Source organism: Chelonia mydas, chromosome 12 (assembly GCF_015237465.2).
Source record: "Chelonia mydas isolate rCheMyd1 chromosome 12, rCheMyd1.pri.v2, whole genome shotgun sequence".
Lineage (NCBI taxonomy): Eukaryota > Metazoa > Chordata > Testudines > Cheloniidae > Chelonia > Chelonia mydas.
In genome coordinates, this window is record NC_051252.2 from 8,367,769 (window position 1) to 8,388,444 (window position 20,676).

Here is a 20,676-nt window from a genome sequence, read left to right on the forward strand (position 1 = left end):
CAGTCAACATGGACTTGTCCAGACCAAATCTGGTCAGGCTACCCTAATATCCTTCTTTGACAGGCTAACAACCCTTGTGGATGGGGGGAAGCAGTAGATGTGATATACCTCAACTTCAGTAAGGCTTTTGATACAGTCTCACATGACCTGCTCATATGCAAACTAGCGAAATACAGCCTAGAGACAAACCTACTATAAGGTAGATGCACAACTAGTTGGAAAACTGTACTCAGAGAGTAGTTATCAATGATTCACAGTCAAGCTGGAAGGGCATATCGAGTGGGGTCCTTCAGGGATCTGGCCTGGGTTTGGTTCTATTCAATATCTTCATAAATGATTTGGATTATGGCATAGAGAGTACACTTACAAAGTTTGTGGCCAATACCAAGATGGGAGGCGTTGCAAACGCTTTTGGAGGATGGGATTAAAATTCAAAATGATCTGGACAAATTGAAGAAATGGTCTGACTTAAATAGGATGAAATTCAATAAACAAACACACAGTACTACACTTAGGAAGGAATAATCAGTTACACAAATACAAAATGGGAAATGAATGCCTAGGAAGGAGTACTGCAGAAAAGGATCTGGGGGGGTTATAGTGGATCACAAACTAAATATGAGTCAAAAATGTAACACTGTTGCAAAAAAAAGTGAACATCATTCTGGGATGTATTAGTAGGGGCACTGTAAGCAAGACACAAGTAATAATTCTTCTACTTTACTAAACACTGATAAGGCTTCAACTGGAGAACTGTGTCCAGTTCTGAGCATCACACTTCAGGAAAGATGTGGACAAATTGGAGAAAGCCCAAAGGAGAGCAACAAAAATGATTAAAGGTCTAAAAGACATGACCTATGAGGAAAGATTGAAAACATTGGGTTTGTTTACTTTTGAGAAGACTGAGGGGGAACATGATAACAATCTTCAAGTATGTAAAAGGTTGTTATGAAGCAGAGGGTGGTAAATTTTTCTTATCCGCTGAGGACAGGCCAAGAAATAATGAGCTTAAATTGCAGCAAGGGAAAATTAGATTAGACATTTGGAAAAACTGCCTAATTGTACGGATACTTGATCTCTGGAACACATTAGCTAGGGAGGTTGGGGAATCTCCGTCATCGGAGGATTTTAAGAACAGGTTAGGCATACACCTGTCAGGGATGGCCTAGATAGTACTTAGTCCTGCCTCAGTGCAGGAAACTGGACTAGATGCCTTTTGAGGTCCCTTCCAGCCCTACATTTCTATGAGTCTATGGTCTTGAAGCCACACGATGGGATAAGCTACTTGTGCTGGGCCTATGGAGTTTTTTAGACGATGGCCCTTCAGCAGGATGGTACTGAACACATTTTCTATTTAGGTTCTTATTTTGTGCCCATCACTGAATGCCAACAAGGTGATTCTCGCCTCCCTGAACAGGGTGCAAACCATCCTTTTGGTTATCAGCTAAATGTGCTGGCCCATTCCACCATTTAATAGCTATTGGCTGGTCCAGCTAGCTCATTAACAAAGGTTCCAGTCCTGCAGTCTTTACTCAGACAGAATTCCTTCCGAAGGCCGATGGGAGTTTTGCCTCAGTAAGGACTTAGAAAAAAATTCTCCCAGACATGAAGGAGCCAAATTACTGCAAACTACCCACTGGCTATAATAGCAGCCATAGCCCAACTGAAGGGGCACCACACACTTTGCTTATGGGCTGGAGGGAAGTCCCATCAACTCTGTTTGTCTCCTGCACCGACCCCATTTACTAAGGGTACCAGAGCATCAGACTGAGCAGGATCAGGCCCTAAATAGCCCAGAGACTTTTGCTTGTTTGTTTGTAATGTCAAAATTATATTCACATTAAAGCTCTGCTGAGGAACTAAAAGTAAAAATTTAGGAGTAGATGGAGACTGACAATGGGAGTAATGCAAGTTCCAAAAGCAAATTTGTGCATTTCCTGGCCCTTCCCATCCAGCTTCTGTTACCGTCCCACAAATGTAAAAAAAATATTATGATTGATCTCTCATTGAAAACAGACCTGATATCAAATATCTCCCCAATCCCCATGACGGTGTTCTAAGTGGCTGTGAACATCCTTCAGTTCTTTCACAATTAGCTCTAGAGCTCTAGAAGTGAAACATTTCTACTGGTGCCCTCAGAAATATTTCTAAGAGAGTTTTTATTATATTACAGACAATAACTGAGCCTTAGATTACAGGGCCCTTTCGGTTAGCCCTAGACCGATCAATGCTAGATACTGGCGTTCTACGGCAATATTTGGCACTTGCTTGTTTTGAGTTGAATACAGACTGCATCCTGTAATCTGGTCTGTAATCCTCTGCCCTCCTCTACCCATATAGCTTGCATGAATGGTTTTAAAAAGGCAGTGTGCTTTAATTAACAGTTTTGAGGGATTTTTCATTCTCTCATCATTTCTTTTTGTTATGAAAAGCGTAACACAAAACCATTAATATTTTCTATAAACAAAATGAGGCCAAAAGAAATTTTAAGAGGAGGAAAATGGCAGTAGGTCTAAAATGCCAACACTCTTTTCTTTTACTTGATTGCCGTACTTCCTCCTTACATTCACCATCTTCAATGATAAAGGAATCAGTATGGTGCTCAACTGCATCCATTACTCTCTGTTACTTGTCATGTACTTCATAAATATCCTGGACTGAGATGTGCTTTAAAATCACGTTTCAGCATAAGAATTCTACATTACGGAGTGAAGAGAAGAGATGTGGCTGAACCCTAGGATGGCAAGAAGAAAATCCATTCAAAAGACTCTGGTTTTAACAGCACTGGGCTACAGACGCTCAACCCACAGTCATTTGAGGTCAGTGGAAAGACTCCCAATTGACTTTGGATTGGCCTTACATAAAAAAAAGAGAGAGAGAGAGATAAATAGATTAGTTACCAGTATTGCCAACCAAAACATTCAAAATCAGGAGTCATGTGATTGGGTAAAAATCATGAGACTTTAAAAAAATTGGGTTCATTTTATTTTCTGTCCAGTTTTTGAGCCTTTAGGTTACACTTGGGTCACAGTTTCAAGCTTTTCTCCACAACCACAAGAGCGAGAAACTTACTTAAAAAACAAGCAAACCCCAACTGAGATTCTCAAGTAATGACCTGACTCCAAGAGATGGGGCTTTACGGAAAACGCCAAATCTTGGGAGGCTCGTGATTTTATCATGAAAGTTGGCCATGCTGTTCAATGTTCTGATGTGTTGACGTTTGGGTGCCTGTCGGAGGATTTTGTTTGACTCAGTTATTCTCATCATTTTCAGTTCTTTGATAATAGTAAAGGCCAAATCCCACCCACCTTCCACACAGGAGCAGTCACACTGAAGTTCAATGAGTAAACAGGCAGGATTTGCCCTTAGATTACAAATGATCTGATCAGAAATAACTAAGTATTTTACTTCTGCAAAAACTTTTTGAGTCTGGGTTCCCCTCCCTCCCCCCACCACACACACATTTTTGACTCCCTGTTGTGTGTAACATGTTCATTTTTCTGCAAGTGATTACTGGCCCAAGAATTGGACCCTTTTGTCCTTTTCCACTTGCAAAATTGTTGTCTTCACTTGTGCTTTGGATGGAGTTGAAATTAAGATTCTCTGCTTCAATTAACACTCTCTGTTTCACAGTTTCAACAAGGCCTTTGTTTGTGTACTATCTTTACTCCCTAAAGGTCCTTCAGGAGCTATTAGCAAGATTTTAGCTGTCTTTGACGCAGGTCTAATTTTGGATCTCAATCCCTGATTGCATTTCATAGGGCATGTCTACATTAGAAAGGCTACACTGGCACAGTTGCAGCTGCGCTCCTGGAGCGCTGTAGTGTAGACACTTACTACAGTGACAGAAGGGGTTCTTCTGCCAGTGTAAACCCACCTCTCCAAGAGGCAGGTGCTAGGTCAATGGAAGAATTCTTCCATCAACTTAGCTGCATCTGCAGTGGGGGAGTTTGGTCAACCTAACTATGTTGCACAGGGCAGGAAATGTTCACAGCTCCAAGTGATGTAGCTACGTTTTAGGTGTAGCCCAGGCCTCAGTTAATCTTCACTTAGTCCTTACTTGGGCCAACTTCCGATGCAAATAAGGGCGTGGTCCAGTAGTAATTATCATGAAATTCTACTATATATTTTTTAAAGTAAACGTCTCCAAATTAATGAAGCAGCTGTTTCCTTTACCAAGCCGTTTTGCAGCTGTTTATTCTATTTTGCTCTTGTTGATGTGATTGGGTTCTCCCTTTACTTCTGTTTTACGCACTGCTTTCTGAAACGTTGGCCTCCTTTATGTTCAGCCCCACAGAACTGAATGATATTTAAGGCCACTGAGAGCTGAATGTTGCGAAGTTAGGCTATGCAGACAAATTCCCCGTGCTAACAGTATCAATGAAAGGAAAAAAGTTTGAAAGATGGGATTTGTGGTTCCTGCCAAGGCCATGATATCTTCTCGCTGAAATCTAACACAGATGAACTGAAAACACAGTGTTGGAGCGCAAAAGGGGGGGGGGGGGGCATGATGATATGATGAGGGTGAATTATGCCGTATATGTGCACATACGGCAAACCTGACTGTCTGAGGTTCCAGTCCGACAAGGTAGTTAGCCTGCTTACCTCCAGTGTGAGCTGAGGGAGTTTAGCACCTTTCAGGATCAGCCTCTAGGGCCCAATTCTCCTCTTTATATCAGTTTCACATGGGTGTAACTCCACTGGCTTCAACAGAGTTACTCCTGATTCGCAGTACAGTACGTTAGAGAAGAATCACGAGGAACCTGCTAATATGTTTTAGGACTAGACTGTAACTTTACAAACTGCTCTGAGTAAGGTAGCTCTGCCCCAGAAGTGGGCAAGTGAATCGACTGAGCGTCACAATTCACTGCCTAGTTCCCTCACCTTGCTCCCAGTGAGACGTAATCTATAATTGTCCTTGGCCAGCAGCAAATCATTTCCCCCTCTGTGCCAGCACAGCTCTGGTGTGGAGATGTGGAATCAAGGCTCGGCTCATGTCCCACCCCTGCCCACCTCCAAAGATGTAGGGAACAAGTAACAGCCCCACTCTCCTGACCCCCCCCAACAAACTGGAGCCAAGCCACCTCCCTCACTCTCCTGCGTAAGCACACCGGATAGGTAACAATCGTGCCATTGATGTTTAGGGGTCTGATCATTGTCTCACACTGGTATAAAGCAGCATAACTGAGAGGACAGCCAGGCCCTAGAGTTTCTGTTCAGCTGTGTGCTCAAAAAGCAGGAAACCAGTTGCATTTTTTTACCTCATGTCATGATTCAGTCTAGGTTTTTCCTATCTCTGACAACCTGCTGGTTAATCACACCAAAAAACCCACAAAATATTCTCTAGCTTTTCAGAACTCATCAAGGGAACGACCTGCAAAGGTCTAGTTAGTTTTCTAGAACATTTTCTACAGGACTAGATGTTTCATGTCAGCCTATGACTCACTGCAAAGGGTGCCACTCTAAATTTCAAAGAGAGAGAAAGCGGTGCAGTTCACAACGGCCTCTGCCACATATAAGAGGGAAAAGGTGAGGGAGGTGATATCTTTTATTGGACCCATTTCTTTTGGTGAGAGATGAGCTTTTGAGCTACACAGAACTCTTCTGCAAGATATAGGTTTTCGTATTTCGAAAACCATGAACAAGAAACATTAAAATCCATTAGCCAAAAAAAATAAATAAATAAATTCTTCAGCTTATCTGACATTTTAAAAAATATTCTAATGGATCACCCACACAGTCAACATAGCGATAAGCGTGAAGAAATGAAAATTAAAAAAAACAGGGTACAATGCTGCAAAATTTACTACCAAGTGCAATGTTTCCTACTAAGAGTAGTCCCACAAAGTTACTAATGGTGGTACTCTGCAAAAAGTTACTACCAGTGGTACTGTGCACAAATGTTTGCTGGATCGGGTCTAAAGATACAAAGCAAACTAAGGAAAGGCAGTGTGGAACATGAAGGAAGTCCCTAGATCCAGTATAGCGAATGGAACAGCACTCGGAAACGCTTCAGAACAAAGGTGGCAATACTTTTCCCTGTAGCTTATTCAAATTCACTTCTAACCCTGGGTGGGTTTTGATCATTACAGCCCTTACTTGAACATACAGAAGAGTAAGAAGCAGCAAGGCCCTTTCTAATACCCCTGCCCTGTTTGTCACTCTGGTGGCAGTGGGGAGAGAAGAGGCTAAGTGCCGGCAAATGAGCAGGGAGTGGGAGGAGCCCTGGCTCTACCCTCGTCACTCTTTGGCCAGAGTCCCAGGCTGGATGCTCAAGAGCAAGTCAGCAGCTCCATGACCAAGGGCGAAGTAACTGAATTGCTCCCCAGAGCAAGTAGAGGTAAGGGGAGAAGATGGAATGATGACTCCCTACAACACAAATTGTTCCTGGTATATTCCTAGGGAGATGCAGCTATATTCCAGCACGTGCATAGGGCAGATTGTAAATTTACATTCGAGCCTCTAGGTTGCGTTCTTTGAGCTCTCTGGTTGCACATGCCACCCCTTCGAACCAATGTATTCAGGGAGAAAAGTTTGTGCTACACATTCAGGTACCGATGATCGTGTGAAACCACTAAAGCTTTGGGGCCTGTTGTCTTCTTGAAAGGAGCAAGGCATCGAGCAGCTGTCTGTACGCATTGTTTGCTTCCAGTGTCACTTGTCATGATACTGCTTAGGCTGGCTGGAAACACAGTGGGTGGGGACTGCTTATTTCTTTCAAGCACTTTTATTAGGTTATAAGTAATTCACTTACATGAAGAGCAAGGAGAGTTTATGACTATTTTTGGCGTTTGAGAAAACTTCGAACCAATATGCCATATTATTTTGATGATTGGGAAGAATATTTAACTGGATAATAAATGAGAATGATAAAACAACAGTATAATAATAATAATTTGTATTTATTCTATAGCACTTCAAAATGCTTTACAAAAACTAACCAGTTAAACCTCAAAAAACCTCTGCCAAGTAGGTAGTGGAATCCCCACTTACCAGTGGGAGAAACCGAGGCACAGTGTGAACTGAACTGATAGCTGAGTCCAATGCTGGACCCATACCTTCTGACTCAGCCCTGTACATTAAACATTAGGCAATGCGTTCCCTAGTGACTTCCCGCAGATCTACAACAACCTAAGTAGCTACACCAGCATGCTAATTACAGCTCACAACTGAACCAGTGTTTAGGAGTGTACTGCCTGCGTTCAACTGTGGCCTTGAGCAGGAGGAAAATGAGTGAATCTTTTAAAAATTTGTAATGATTCAGACTAGGGCTTTTTGCATGTTTTACAACCTGCTGGTTAGTCAAGCCAAAAAACCCACTGTGGTAAGTTCATACAAAATATTCTCTACTTCTTCAGAACTCATCAAGGGTCATACTTGCATCTAGTTAGTTTGCTAGACCACTTTCAATAAGACTCGATGTTTCATGTCAGCATATGACAGTTGAATTCATTGCAAAGAGTTCCACACTAGATTTCAAAAGAGAGGAAGCAATGCAATTCACTATTACCTCTTCAAGACAGCAGCTTTAATATTTAGAGTGCAGAGAATAAGAAACAAATCGAGATCCATTAGCAAAAAAACCCATTATTCTGCAGCTTGTCTGACATGCCATTATGCTAATTATTGCTCACAACTCAACAGTCATATTCAGCAAAGCACTTAAGCACGCGTTTAAATGTTTTATTGAATAGGGATGGACTTAGCCATGTATTAATTGCTTTCCTGAACTGGGGTCTCCTTGATGAATGTTCCAAGCCACACCCTGTTATCTAGAAATCCAATTATGCTAAAAAGATTGTCTAGATTTCACACTGCATTACAGATAGTACAGAAAGAAAAGTTGCATATTATAACTTATCACTATCTCTGCATTTATTTTAAGATTTAAGACACAAGATAGTGTCACATTTATTTGAAGCCTAAATACAAATGGGTGATTCCTTCTCTTGTAAAAGAATTCTTCACTATATGCTTTATTGTTCATAACCAAATAGATCAGGCATATCCATTAAAAATACTCATTAGTTTATGCTGTAGCAAAGCAGAGTTGAACCCAGTCCTGATTCTGAAAAGGGGGTGCCCTATGCTCACACTGACCTGAATGGGGGTGAAGGGTGGCAGAGCACATTGAGGGATTGGTCCCCTAATTACTATGGCCCTGATCCTGCAGTTTATTGCATTGGTGCAGCAATCTGCCCACATGCAACAATTTGCAGGCTTGGACTCAGCAAGAATAATAAGAAAGTGTAACAAGCCATACTACTCTCGGAGAGCCAAATAATTGTTAACTCTACAAATACAGCTACAGACATTGGGTTATAGTGCATCAAAGTTATCTTCATAGTTAGATTGCAATTATAATGATTTCCACGTCTGCATTGCAAATGTTTGAGATAGTCTCTCTCAAAAAACCCATGCTCTAAATCGATCAATCACCAGAATATCCTTGTTCACTGAAAGAAAACCATCACACCAAAAGATACATCAAACTCTCTCAGAAGTCTCTATAATTAGGTTTTATAAAGGCATTCTAATCCTAATCCCAATTCTAAATACATCTCTTAAATTGCTGTAATTTCTATCTGCCACGTTTTATAGCACTACTTATCATTTCGATGATTAACTAGTCTCAGTGTAATGCTCTCAAGCATCTATTACCAGCATATGCTATCTATTCCTTTGTTTTAGCATTCATCATTCTAAAAAATTCTAGGCATATTGTCAAACCATATACCTCAGTGTGAAAACTACCAGAATCTCTTGGCTTTCTGGTGTAATTCACTAATTGGAAGCACCTAATAATATGTATAGGGCCCTACCAAATTCACGGCCGTGAAAACTGGCTGTTGGGGGGGGGGGGTGCTGTATTGCCATCCTTACTTCTGTGCTGCCTTCAGAGCTGGGTGGCTGGAGAGTGGCAGCTTCTGGCCAGGCACCCAGCTCTGAAGGAAGCACCACCACCACCCACAGCTCAGAAGTGGGCATGATATGGGGGGGTTGTCACTTGGGGGAGGCAGGGCCAGCTTTATGGGTGGGTGACTGCCCAGGATGCTGTGTTGGGTGGGAGTGCTGTGGTAATACCCTCCTCCCCCCTCCACACAGTCAGCCCAAAGCCCCTTGAACCCCCGAGCACTGGAGCTGGGGAAGGGCAGGGCTGGGACGCCCCAGTCGGGGTCTCCTAGCATGCGCTGTGCTCCAGCTGCCGGACCTGGACAGGCTGGGGAGGGATTGGACTTCTTCCCCTGCACGGGCATTCCCACGGCTGGGTCAGCTCCACCTCCAGGAACCTCCCTGGCTGCAGGAAGCTCCGCGGCTTCTGGCCGGTAGCCCAGCTCTGAAGGCAGCACGACTGCCAGCAGCAGCGCAGAAGAGAGGGTGGCATGGCATGGTATTGCCACCCTTACTCTGCACTGCTGCTGGCAGGGCGCTGCCTTTGGAGCTGGGCTCCTGGCCAGCAGCCGCCACTCTCTGGCCGCCCAGCACTGAAGACAGTGCCTGGTGCAGAAGTAAGGATGGCAATTCCGCCACTCCACTACAATAGCCTTGCGACCCCCCTGTGACTCAATTTGGGGTCAGGACCCCTACAATTACAACACTGTGAAATTTCAGATTTAAATAGCTGAAACTGTGAAATTTAAGATTTTTTAAAAATTCTATGACCGTGAAATTTACCAAAACGGACCATGAATTTGGTAGGACCCTAAATATGTGATATAAAAGTAATCTCAGTCTCCCTCATCACATTCTAACAAACACACTGTTTAACTCTAGTCTTTAAAGAATTCATTAGGTTCTCATCAGGCCTGTATGATTAAATCAGGCGTTACTTTAGAATATTATATAATACTGCTTGACCAGGTAAAATGCTAATTTACATATTATTTAATTAACCTCCAAAATATAAATATCAGCAAGTTGTTCGTTCTACAGTCATAATTCTCGATGCCAGATTTTGAACAGCTCTCTAGATATGCCTCCTGCTGTATTCATAGCAACACTATCTCCACCCAACCCAGTGTACAGAGTTTCCACAGTAAAAGACACCTCCCACTTCTGATGGCTGACAACGTAAGCAGGTTCATAAAGACAGGTGTCTGTGAATTTTTAACTCAGGTATAGAACTGTAACCATATCATATATTGCTTTGAGGTCTACTGATGAAAAGCACTGTACATCAACTAGGTATTATTATCATTATTACTTAATAAACTGAGAGCAGCATCAGATCAGTATATTATCTTGTTCCGTCTCGTTAAAAATATGAATCCTGCCACACAGCGCTACGGTACAGTAACTTTATATGCCTACATAGTCACAAACTGTACATGGCCACAAACTCGTCCCACTATTCATCTTCTCTAAGGGGGGGTTTGGATGTGTTTTGGTGGAAGGGAAGTGGCAGATATGGGGATGTCAGCATGCACACACCAGGCCGTTCCGCTACAGGTCTACTGCAGACAATCGAATAGATCCCAGGGACACATCTAACCATGTGGTGGTGTTAATTTGCAGTAGCCCCTTCCCACTCCAAATTTGCCAATAAACCAAAGGGCAAAACTGTGCGGACCATCTGTAAACCAGCCCTTCCAAGCAGCGGAAGCTGAGTGTGTAGTCTTGCCTGAAACACAAACATATCAATATAAAAAAGCCGTCTGAGACGCGGAGGGTTGCCAATGCTTCTGGAGACAGGGGGAGTTTTCTTCCTGGATCTCCTGCCCCAGTACGATTACTGGGGACTGGAAAATGTCACTTCTCCTTATTTTTCTGGGAGTGACCCCCCGGTTGGCCCTGCCCGGCGGTTTTTCTGGGGGCCAGCCCAGATCACAGTCAGTTCCCCCCTCCTCTGCTGTGAGTGGCCCCTCGGCTGAGAGCGGGGCGCGGCTCTCGGAGGAGAAGGGCCCGATCCTCTTCTCGTTTGCAGTCAATGGCAAAACTCCCCTCCCCCCTTTGCCTGCAGCGGGAGCCGGTGGATCGGGCCCTTCGTCCCCACGCCTTGGACGCCGAGCGGCCCCGAAGCCCTTCGGCCATTTCCGAGCCTCTGTTCGGCTTCTCCCGGCAGCTTCCGAGCACCGCCGAGCTCCCCGAGCCAATCGACTTTTCCAGGCGCTGGCTGGGCGCTGTCCACCACTGGAACCGCCTGAAAGCTCACCGCTCGCGCGGGGACCGGCCCGGGGGGAGGCAGCTGCCTTGCAGGCAGAGTCCCCCCCATGCGCAAGCCCTGTCTGATCTGCCGGGGGGGGGGGGGGTCCCGCTCCCCCATGCAGGTGGACAGGAGCCGCTGGCAAACAGCCCACCACACCCTGCCTCCACGCCCACGGCTGGGCACCGCTCTCTCTCCGAGCAGCCCCCGGGGGAGCGGGGGGGGCCCTCCGAGCAGCCGCCCCCTTGGCAAGGATCCTTGTGCAAATAAATAAATAAATAAACAAACACCCCCCCTCTCCCCCCGCACCGTGTCAACTATTACAGAACAGGAGAGGGACTCACGAGGCTGCGAGCAGGGGCTGCTCAGTGATGGCGCCACCTCGAAGGCGCTTGTCGTGTCTGTTCCAGGGTAAGGCTGAGATTTATTTATTTCTGAGGACCCGCTGAAAGGAGAACACCCTCGCCCCTTTCCCTAGCCTGCCTCGCCTAGGGGGATGCAGTCACTCTCCAGCCACGGGGCCAACTCGGAAAAAGAACCATTTTTTTGTTTATTGCACAGCAACTGCCTCATTAGCAAACGTGTGTGTGTGTGTGTGTGCGCGCGCGTGCAAAGGTGTCACAGCAGAACCCCCCGCACTACAAGTCCACAGCAGTTCGTCACTTGCTTTCAGACAGCCTCGTGAGATTTAAAACACACCCGAGCTCAGGAGAAATGGTTGATGGAGGGGAAAAAGGAAATCACGATCCGAATTGACCAGTGCTTTTATAAAGGAGCCGGTTTCCTTGTTGTTTAATTATTAGTTTCGGGGGGGGGGGGGGAAGGTTGGTTGTTTTTTTAAAAAAACCCATTTATTTTTAATTGGTGATCAGGAGCCAAATTCATCTCTGATTAATTAAGAGGAAAGGCTGAAAGCTTGGGGGAAAGGGGCTTTGAGTGGCAGCAAGCCTTGCTTTAAATCCGCATTACAGGCAGATTTTTAAACATAAACAAACAAATACGTGCCAGAGAGCCAACCCAGCAGCCCGTGGCAGGAGATCAAACACCGAAGGGAGTGTGTACGTTGAGGGGAGAGAGCGCTGGGAGATAAAAACCTGACATTAATCTTCATTGACAGAGGTATGTTTAATGGTGATGCCCTGGTTACATCTGTGCCATTCACATCATCTGGGAAACCCATCCTGCCCCCTTCACCCACCCACCTCACACACACCTGGTGAGACAGCAGAGAGAAACCACACCACCTTCAATTCAGCACCAAACCCCTGAACAGCAGACACCTGATCGTCCATGGTGAGCAAAGGGCTGGATCCCCCTCCATCTTCTTTCCCAACCAGAAATCACAGCTACAGATGTGCCATACCAATGGGTCCACAAGCCACACAAAAAAATAATAACAACAATAACGCTCAGATAAATATGGCGGTCAGGGGCATTCTTACAACTAAAGAACCGCCTTCTTGCAACCCCCCCCCCCAAAAAAAAATCAACAGGGGAATGCCAACAATTTTTTTTTTTTTTAAGGCAAACGATCAACGCTTTTAGGGCACTAATCCCAAACCACTTACTTCATCTGCTTCACAATGGTGCTTTTCCCAGATTCTCCAGCCCCTGTTGGGACAGACACAGAAAGGAAAGAGCGGGTGAGTGTGAGCCTGGAAGGGGATCAAGGAGATTACACAGGAGGGAGAGCAGCGGGGTGAATGGAGAGGAGGGAGGGGGGGTATCTCGGTGAAATACCAGTTTCCCAGGGCACAATGTGCACGGACGGGGGAGAAGCCTGACTCCGGGAAGAGGGGCCGGGAGGCGGTGAGAGGGGGCCGGGGGGAGCGGCCGCTTACCTAGCAGGAGCAATTTCACGTCTTTGGCGGCGGTGATCCCATCCTCCTTGAGGTTTTTCTCGATCGCTTTGCTCCTCTCCAAGGCGGCTCGCTCCTCGGCGCTCAGGGTACATCCCATGATGGCCACACACACACAAAAACCCCTCTCGGCGGGCGCCTCCCCCCTTCTCAGACACTCCGAGGGAAAGGGGGAAAAAAATCACCCCGCCCCAGGGGGGAAAAAAAAAAATCTGGGCAACCAAATGTGTGTGTCCCCCCCCCTCTCTGCTGCCCTCCCCTCCGCTACCTCTCCCTCTAGCAATCAATGCATCCAAGTGGGAGCCGGGCAGGGCTGGGGCTGCAGGCAGGCGCTGGAGGAGGAGGAGGGGGAGGGGACAGGGTGGGTCCTGCTCTTGCGGGAGGGTTGTTGTCGGAAGGCGGGCGGGGTGTGTGTGTGTGTGTGTGTGTGGGGTGGGGGGGGGTCTCTAATGGGCGGCGGCGGCGGCTGCGAGCGATCGCATCCTTCGGCGGCTCCGCGCGGAGAGAGAGAGAGAGAAGCAGGAGGGGAGCGAGCGCGAGCGCGGGCGCGAGGGCAGGCGAGTGCGCCAGGGGTCCGCACTCACGGGCTCGCCGGCCTCGGTGACGTCCGCAGCGCCCGCCCGGCGCATGCTCCCCGCGAGGCGCGGCGGCTCTGGGCTTCGGGGGGGCGCTCGCTCTCGCGCGCGCGCGTTCTGACCCCCGCAGGTGCAGCTCGGAGCCGGCCCCAGCGGCGCGCGAGGCCAGGGTGGTGGGCGGCGGTTCTTAAAGGGGCCTCGCCCCAGTGGCCCCGGCGGAGGGGGGCGGGGGTCCCTTAGGAGGGGATCTGTCTCGTGCCCGAGTGCTCTGCAGGGAGTCTGGGCTAGGAGCCTGTGCGCGGGACAACTCGCCATTGTCTCCATTCGACCCCCCCTCCCCCCCCCGGGAAAGCTCTCACATTTATTCTCCTCAGGGATGTACTTGGTCGCTAATCGGTCTTTTCTATTGCTAACTTTCATCATGTTGAGAGCAAAGGCTCCAGCCGGGGCTGCAGGAGACCTGGGTTATATTCCTACCTTTGTCACTTCCCATGTTGGCCTTGGACAGGTCACTTACTTTTTCTGTGCCTCAGTTTCCCCTCTAGAAAATGGAGAGATTGCTTCCTTTCTCCCACCCATTGTCTGTTTTGTAAACTCTTTGGGGCAGGGACTGTCTCTTACTCTGTGCACCTGCAGCGCCTAGCACCGTGGGTTCCCTGTCTTGGTTGGCGCCTGGAGGTGCTGCTGTCATATAAAGCATAATATAGGATTCTGTGAAATATATATGATTGCAGAGACGAACCCTTTTAGGCCTAGGCAAAATTGTTACTGGGGGTGAATGAAGTGAGAAAAAGTTTCCCTGATCCCACCTCAGGTTTATACACCGATGTGTTAATTACGTTGTTTCTTTTTTTTTCTTCATGTGGGTGTGTGCAGTTTTTAGCTGGGGATTTTGGGGCGGGAGGGGAATTGGAAGGGAGAGTAGTTCAACATTGCTTGACGTCATTAGATTAATCACCAAAAGGGACTCTGTCAGTGTTTGGGCACAACATTTAGATGTTTTGTTTTGTTTTGTAAAACCCTAAATATTAATAGAAATAGTTAATAATATTTAGAAATAATCAGTGCAAACAGTTTGGGGTTTTTTTAACCTGAAAATTAATCTCCACGTTGTTGGCCACCCAGGTCTTGCAGCCTTGTGCTATTGCACTGGAAACAAAAAATGAAATTGACTAGAAACTAAAGTAAACTGACTAGTTTATTTCCATAATCCAGGATACAAAAAAATAATAATAAAAGACATTTATGGTGAAAAGTGAATTACATATATAACACTCTCTCTATTTTAATAATCCAGTATATTAGTTATAACAGATGATTATTTTAATAGAGAATTTTTAATGCGACAGTCCCTTTAACATGTACAAAGATACACAAGAATGATATTATTTATTTATTTATTAGATTTTATTAGTTCCAGTCTTTGCATATAAACTGTCAAACCTTTTTGACCAATGCCATTTAATCTGAAAGATGTAGGTGCCTGACTTTAGATACCCTAGTTTCACAATTTTTATGTTAATATTTTGGATATGTTTGGTATCTGTACGATGAGCAGGATTAGTCTCCTCATGGGCCATCCCATGCAGGCTAATCAAAAGAACCCTCCTTTCTGGATTTTTTCTTCTAATTTGTATTATTATTCTCCACCCGCAAAACTGACAGTTGTCTTGGAATTCCAACCAGCTGCATTCTGTATTTCCTGACTAAATTTATCAGTTAGATTCTAAATGAAAATTATGAAACAGAAAAGAACAGAAAGTGTTAGTAGGGTAAATAATGGCATTGTTTAAAACTCTTCCATGGAATTGCAGACAGGTGATATTTATATTCCATTTTAACCCATGAAGTTGATGGCTGTTATGATGTCTGAGCATTAATGATATCTAGAGCTATAACATTGATGAATGCAAGCATAGAAGGTGAGTAAGGATAGGTAGAGATAAAATGCACCACACAGACCAATGAACAAAATGGAGGGCTATTGACAAAGGATGTAAGAAGGAACAAAAGAACGTGTTATAAATAGATCAGACACAAGAAGATGGCAAAGGAGGTCTGCTACCTAACAATGAGGGAAAGCAAATAACAGATGTGAAAGGGAAGGCATGAATGCTTACCAGCTACTTTTATTCAGCCTAACTTATCATGCTTGAAACACTGAATTTTTGATTATCTGCAAGAGGAACATGCCATGTACAATGGCTATTCCTCTGGCTCCTCCACCTTTTCCTTGCCCACACCCCTTCCCAGCTATGGGAATCTGATCTCCATCACAGCAACCATGGAACAAAGAGAGGAACATCTCTGGTAGGAGGAACATCTCCACAGAGCTTCCTTTCTGACCCTCCCCCTTCAGAACAGGGTTGTCCATCTCTCCTTCTGACATACTAGGTGGAGGGGAGGAATATGGCTGATAGTTAATGAGGGAAGGGAGAGGTTTTAAGGCAGAATCAGGAAGAGAAAGATTAAAGAACACCAAATAATGTGAGCAAATTCAGATGAGTAGGACCCAACAAAATTCACTGTAGAGTCTTAAAGTAACTATCGGAAGTAATGTTTGAACTCAATTATTTCTTAGAACCCATGGATAACAGATAAGGTCTCAGAGAACTGGAAGGGGTAAATATGTTCAATTATTTATGCAATTGGGAAAACTCGTAGACTTGCAGAATTACAGACCAGTGAGCCAAATTCTTCTTCCAGTTGCACACCAGTGTTACTCCAGTAAGGAATGTGAATGTGATAAGAATTTAATGTCAATATCTGCTCAGAGCTTGGAAAACTGATCAACCTGAGGATTAAAACTACCAGCCCGAGGTCAGTATGAAAAATGATGAAACCTGAAAACTGTTTGGCTTTGTTTTGGACAAAAAGTTGAAAATTTAGATGAAAACGAAAAAAAAAAATCACTAACATTTTCCATAGAGGAAAAAAACCCATTCTCTGACCAGCCCTACAATAAAGCTTTTTGTCTATAGACTTAAGAAGACAGCACTTTTGCCAATTCACATTTGGAAGGTTATCTTCCTGAAGGTAAAGGCTGCACACATTTTTAATGAAAAATTAAATTCTTCAATATGGATGCATGAGGCTCTCCAACTCAGCACCGACAGTTTCCTACTCACCTTAGATGAGTGGATTTTTCAGCCCCTATGCTAGAACAATTAATAAAGCAATCAATTTGTACACAGCTGAAGGATAATAAAGTGGTAAATAGTAGACACTGTGGATTCATCTGAAACCTATCATGCCAAACTAACTTAATTTCTCTCTGTGAAAGGATAACAAGCTTAGCTGATTTCGGAAATGCAGTGGAGAGTTAGCATTTCAGTTTCAGTCTGATATTTGATACAAATTCCACCTAGCATTATTGTGGGGAAATGAGTGAAAGGCAGACTGGATGGAATTACTATAAAACTAATGAATAATTGGCTAGCTAGAATAATAAACATGTTGAAGTCTTCACTCAGAGCTACACTGTGACTTTGGGCTCATACCCTAGCAAGCAGTAGTGCTTGAGTAGCACCAAAGGTATTGTTTCCCTTCCAATTTGCCTCTTGTTCTGGAAGAAGAGTAAGCTATTTTCCCACTTTCATAGGGCAGCTTACTCCCTGTGAATCTGACTGGATACTCTGACTGGTGAGTTGATGGGATGGGGGCAGTACTAAAACTCTTCCACTTTTCCTCTCCACCAGCTCCCTGCCCACTTTCTCATGGAGGGGGAGTAGTGGGTGAGTAGCCCTTGCTTTCTCCTTCATGCTTGGAGTTACAATCTGATTAGAGTAGCAGGCATGCAAAGAGGGGGCATACTCTCTCTTACTTCTCTGTGTAGCCAGGTAAGGGCGGTGAGACGATCAAAGCCTCAGTTTTCACTCAGTCCTGATGCCAGGCAAACTCCAGTGGGATGTGGCCTGTGGAGCAGTTAGTAATTCCTCTAGGTTTTTGAGCAACATTTTCAAAAGTTACATCAGTGCCTAAAAGTCAGCCCCTCAGAGGTACTTAGTCACCTAACTCTTGCTGAAATTGAGGGGATTGAGGAGCCTAAATACCTTGCGAGGATCTGGGCCTGAGAAAATAGGGCACTTAAAAATGCTACCCTTCCCCTCTGTGTCTGGAAAGTGCCTAGGATCTTTTGGATGCCGCCACAATCTAAGTAATAAATAATAACATTATTGGGAGGAGGCATCGGTTATGTCCTAGGTCCAGTATTATTTGATATTATTATTAGTTCAATGTTTCATGAACAAATTGGTGGCTGGAGTGGAGAGGGTGCCAGTTAAACATAAATCATAGCAGGCGGAGATAGGAGAGGCCCTTTTAGTTCATCTAGTCTATCTTATTCCTATGGCAAGATGGTTCCTTTACTATGGTGTAGAGTTTTTTTTTCCAGTTTAGGTTTAAATGTCTCTAGTAATGGAACTTCCGCCAATTTCACTGGGAGATGGTTACACATGCGAGCAGACCACACCATTAGGAAGCGTCTCTGGCTATTCCACCTAATCTTTCAGTTCCACCCAGTTAAACCTAGTTATATTGTGGAAGACAGGATTAAAACACAGCCTGATCTCACTAAATTGGAGAAATGGACTGACATCAATACAATGAGAGACGATAAAGGCTAAGTGGTTGACAGAGGAAGAAATAATGAAATGCTCAAATATTTGGGCCAAATCACAAAGATTCTTACTCACTCTCTGCATGCATTGCCTGAGTGAGAGAGAAATCCAAAGGGAGTAAGGATCCATCAGGGTTCAGCTCATTCCGTTGCAAAGTACCAACTACACAAGCCATGTACAAGCAGAGAGGATTGGGGTGGGGGGAGTTGAGTTGACTATGACTCAAGAACAAGATTTTATCATAAGAAACACAAATGCCATATTGTTTGCCTGTAGAACAAGCATGGTCAAGGGACTAGATGGGGCCAGAATCTGATCATGTTTAGAAAATACGGTAAAATTTTCCTCTTTGCTAAAGCTTTTCTACCCTCACCAGAATGACACTGACTACTGCTCTCTTCTCCCTTCAACCCCCTTAAAAAAGAATCCTACCCCCAAGCTTTCTATAACTTCAAAGGGGAGCAAAGCCAGAAACTCCATGAAACCCACTATGGACTTTGCTATTGTCAATCACGTTTATAAGAAGGCTATTCATGTATTAGGGCAGAGGGGGGCAAACTACGGCCCGCAGGCCACATCCGGCCCACAGGACCCTTCCGTCTGGCCCCCGAGCTCCTGCCAGGGAACGGGGTCAGGACAGGCTTGCAGAGGAGCCAGCCCAACTAACCCTGGCAGCATGGTAAGTGGGGTGGAGGTTGGCCCCTGGCCACTCCCCGTATTCTCCCCTCCCTCCCTGCCTCCCTCCCTCACAGTCACAGTTCCCCCAGCACCTGGGCAGGGTGGCTGCAGCTCTGGCTGGGTGGCACGGCTATAGCGCCACCAGACCTGGTGCTCCAGAGTGCGGTCAGGGGGAGTTCGGGGTGGGGGGAGGCGAGGAGCGGGGGGGAGTTGCAGGGGGGTGATCAAGGGGCCTAGGTCCTGCTGCTGGGGACAGGGGCAGAGCAAGCCAGGGCCCCCCTCCACCTCCAGCATGCTTGGCCCCTGTCCCCAGCAGCCAAGCCCAGACAGGGAGCAAGCCCTGCCCAACTGCCAGGGAGAGCAGCCAAACAAGCAGGGGAAACACACAGGGAAAGGACTGAGGCCCCCTTTCCACGACCCCACAGGTAATGTGGGGCAGGGAGAACAGGGAGGGTTGGATGGGGGAGAGGGGAGCAGTCAGGGGGTGGCAGGGAAGATTGGATAGGGGATGGGCGTCCCGGGGGGATGGTCAGGGGGCAGAGAGCAGGGGTGTTTGGATAGGATGCAGGAGTCCCAGGGGGCAGTCAGGGGTGGGGAGCAGGGGGGGTTGGATGGGGGTGGGAGTTCTGAGGGGCTGGAATGGGGGCAGGGGCCAGGCCATGCCTCGCTGTTTTGGGAGGCATAGCCTCCCCCAGCCTTCCCTACCCGGGCCTCCATACAATTTCTGTACCCCTTGTGGCCCTAGGGCCAAAAAGTTTGCCCACCCCTGTACTAGGGTGATGGGACACAGTACAAAACCCAAAGAGAGAGAGATTTCACTGTGCTCCATACTGAATCTCCACTGAAATTCTACATTCAGTTTTGCACACCACGTGAAGAACAAAAATGTATAGAGCTCTTAGAGCATGTTCAGAGGAGAGGAACACCAGTGAATTAGGAAAGCTGAAAAGAGCGGCCTGGGTCCTCTGTGAAGAAAACACTGAAGGAAACACACTTATGACTGTCCACAAACACATCAAGGTGATGACTGGACTGAACCATTACTCCATGCTATGTGCTACACCAGCATGTTCACTGGAAGGCCCATCAGCCTCTGCAGAATTTAAGCTTTCATGGAAAAGAAAAAAAAGTTTCTGACTCTTCTAATTGTGAAAACACCTCCCAAATAAGATCCAGTGCATTGCCTGGGTGAGTCCACAATTAGCCCCAAATAATGAAGTCTGGGGCATTACTCCAGATTTACAGCAATATAAGTGAGAAGAGAATTTGAGCGATTATTTCTAAGGAGGCATGCACTACTGCTATTCTCTTCAATGACTATTCACTCTGATTCCTAATGATTCTTTAAATGTCAACATCATTATTATTTATATAGTATCAGCTGGTGCAAGGCAGATAAAAAGACAAGGTCTTTGCCCAAAGAAGCTCACAATCTAAATAGTTAACTATTTTACTGCTGATCATTTTAGCAGAAACACTCAGGCGTGCTGTAAAAGAGAAATGCCTACAATCGAGTCTGGGATTTGAGGTGAAGTTTAATAGAATTGCACCATTTCCTACTCTTCCGACCCAATCAGATTCCTGCATAATGTGATGCTACAAAGAGGACAAAAGCTAAATACTCTTTTTGGTCAACAAGGCCAGAACATTTGATACCACCATGAGTGTGGGTGCTGTAAGAACTCGAATAGAACAGAGTTAGAGGTGGCGAAAAAAATTCTATCAAAGTTCTGTATTAGAAAATACTAAACTCCAACAATGGTTCAGCACTTGAGCAAGCTGCCATGGAAAGTTGTGGAACC

General features: G+C 45.6%; 1 protein-coding gene across 3 annotated transcripts in view; it reads right to left on the minus strand.

The window, feature by feature from the left end:
- Positions 1-13,619, minus strand: part of GNAO1 (G protein subunit alpha o1) — a 298,793-nt gene extending 285,174 nt beyond the window's left edge. Inside the window, exons 1-2 of one of the 3 annotated variants that reach the window (XM_037877921.2) lie at positions 12,985-13,595; positions 12,712-12,754 (exon numbers count right to left, since the gene is read on the minus strand). In XM_037877921.2, coding sequence (XP_037733849.1) covers positions 12,712-12,754; positions 12,985-13,102 — 161 coding nt within the window. In that variant the 5' untranslated portion in view covers positions 13,103-13,595. Of the gene's footprint in view, positions 1-12,711; positions 12,755-12,984 lie in introns of all 3 variants that reach the window. The other 2 variants (XM_037877920.2, XM_037877922.2) reach the window with 2 other exon arrangements.
- Between the last annotated feature and the right edge of the window lie 7,057 nt (positions 13,620-20,676).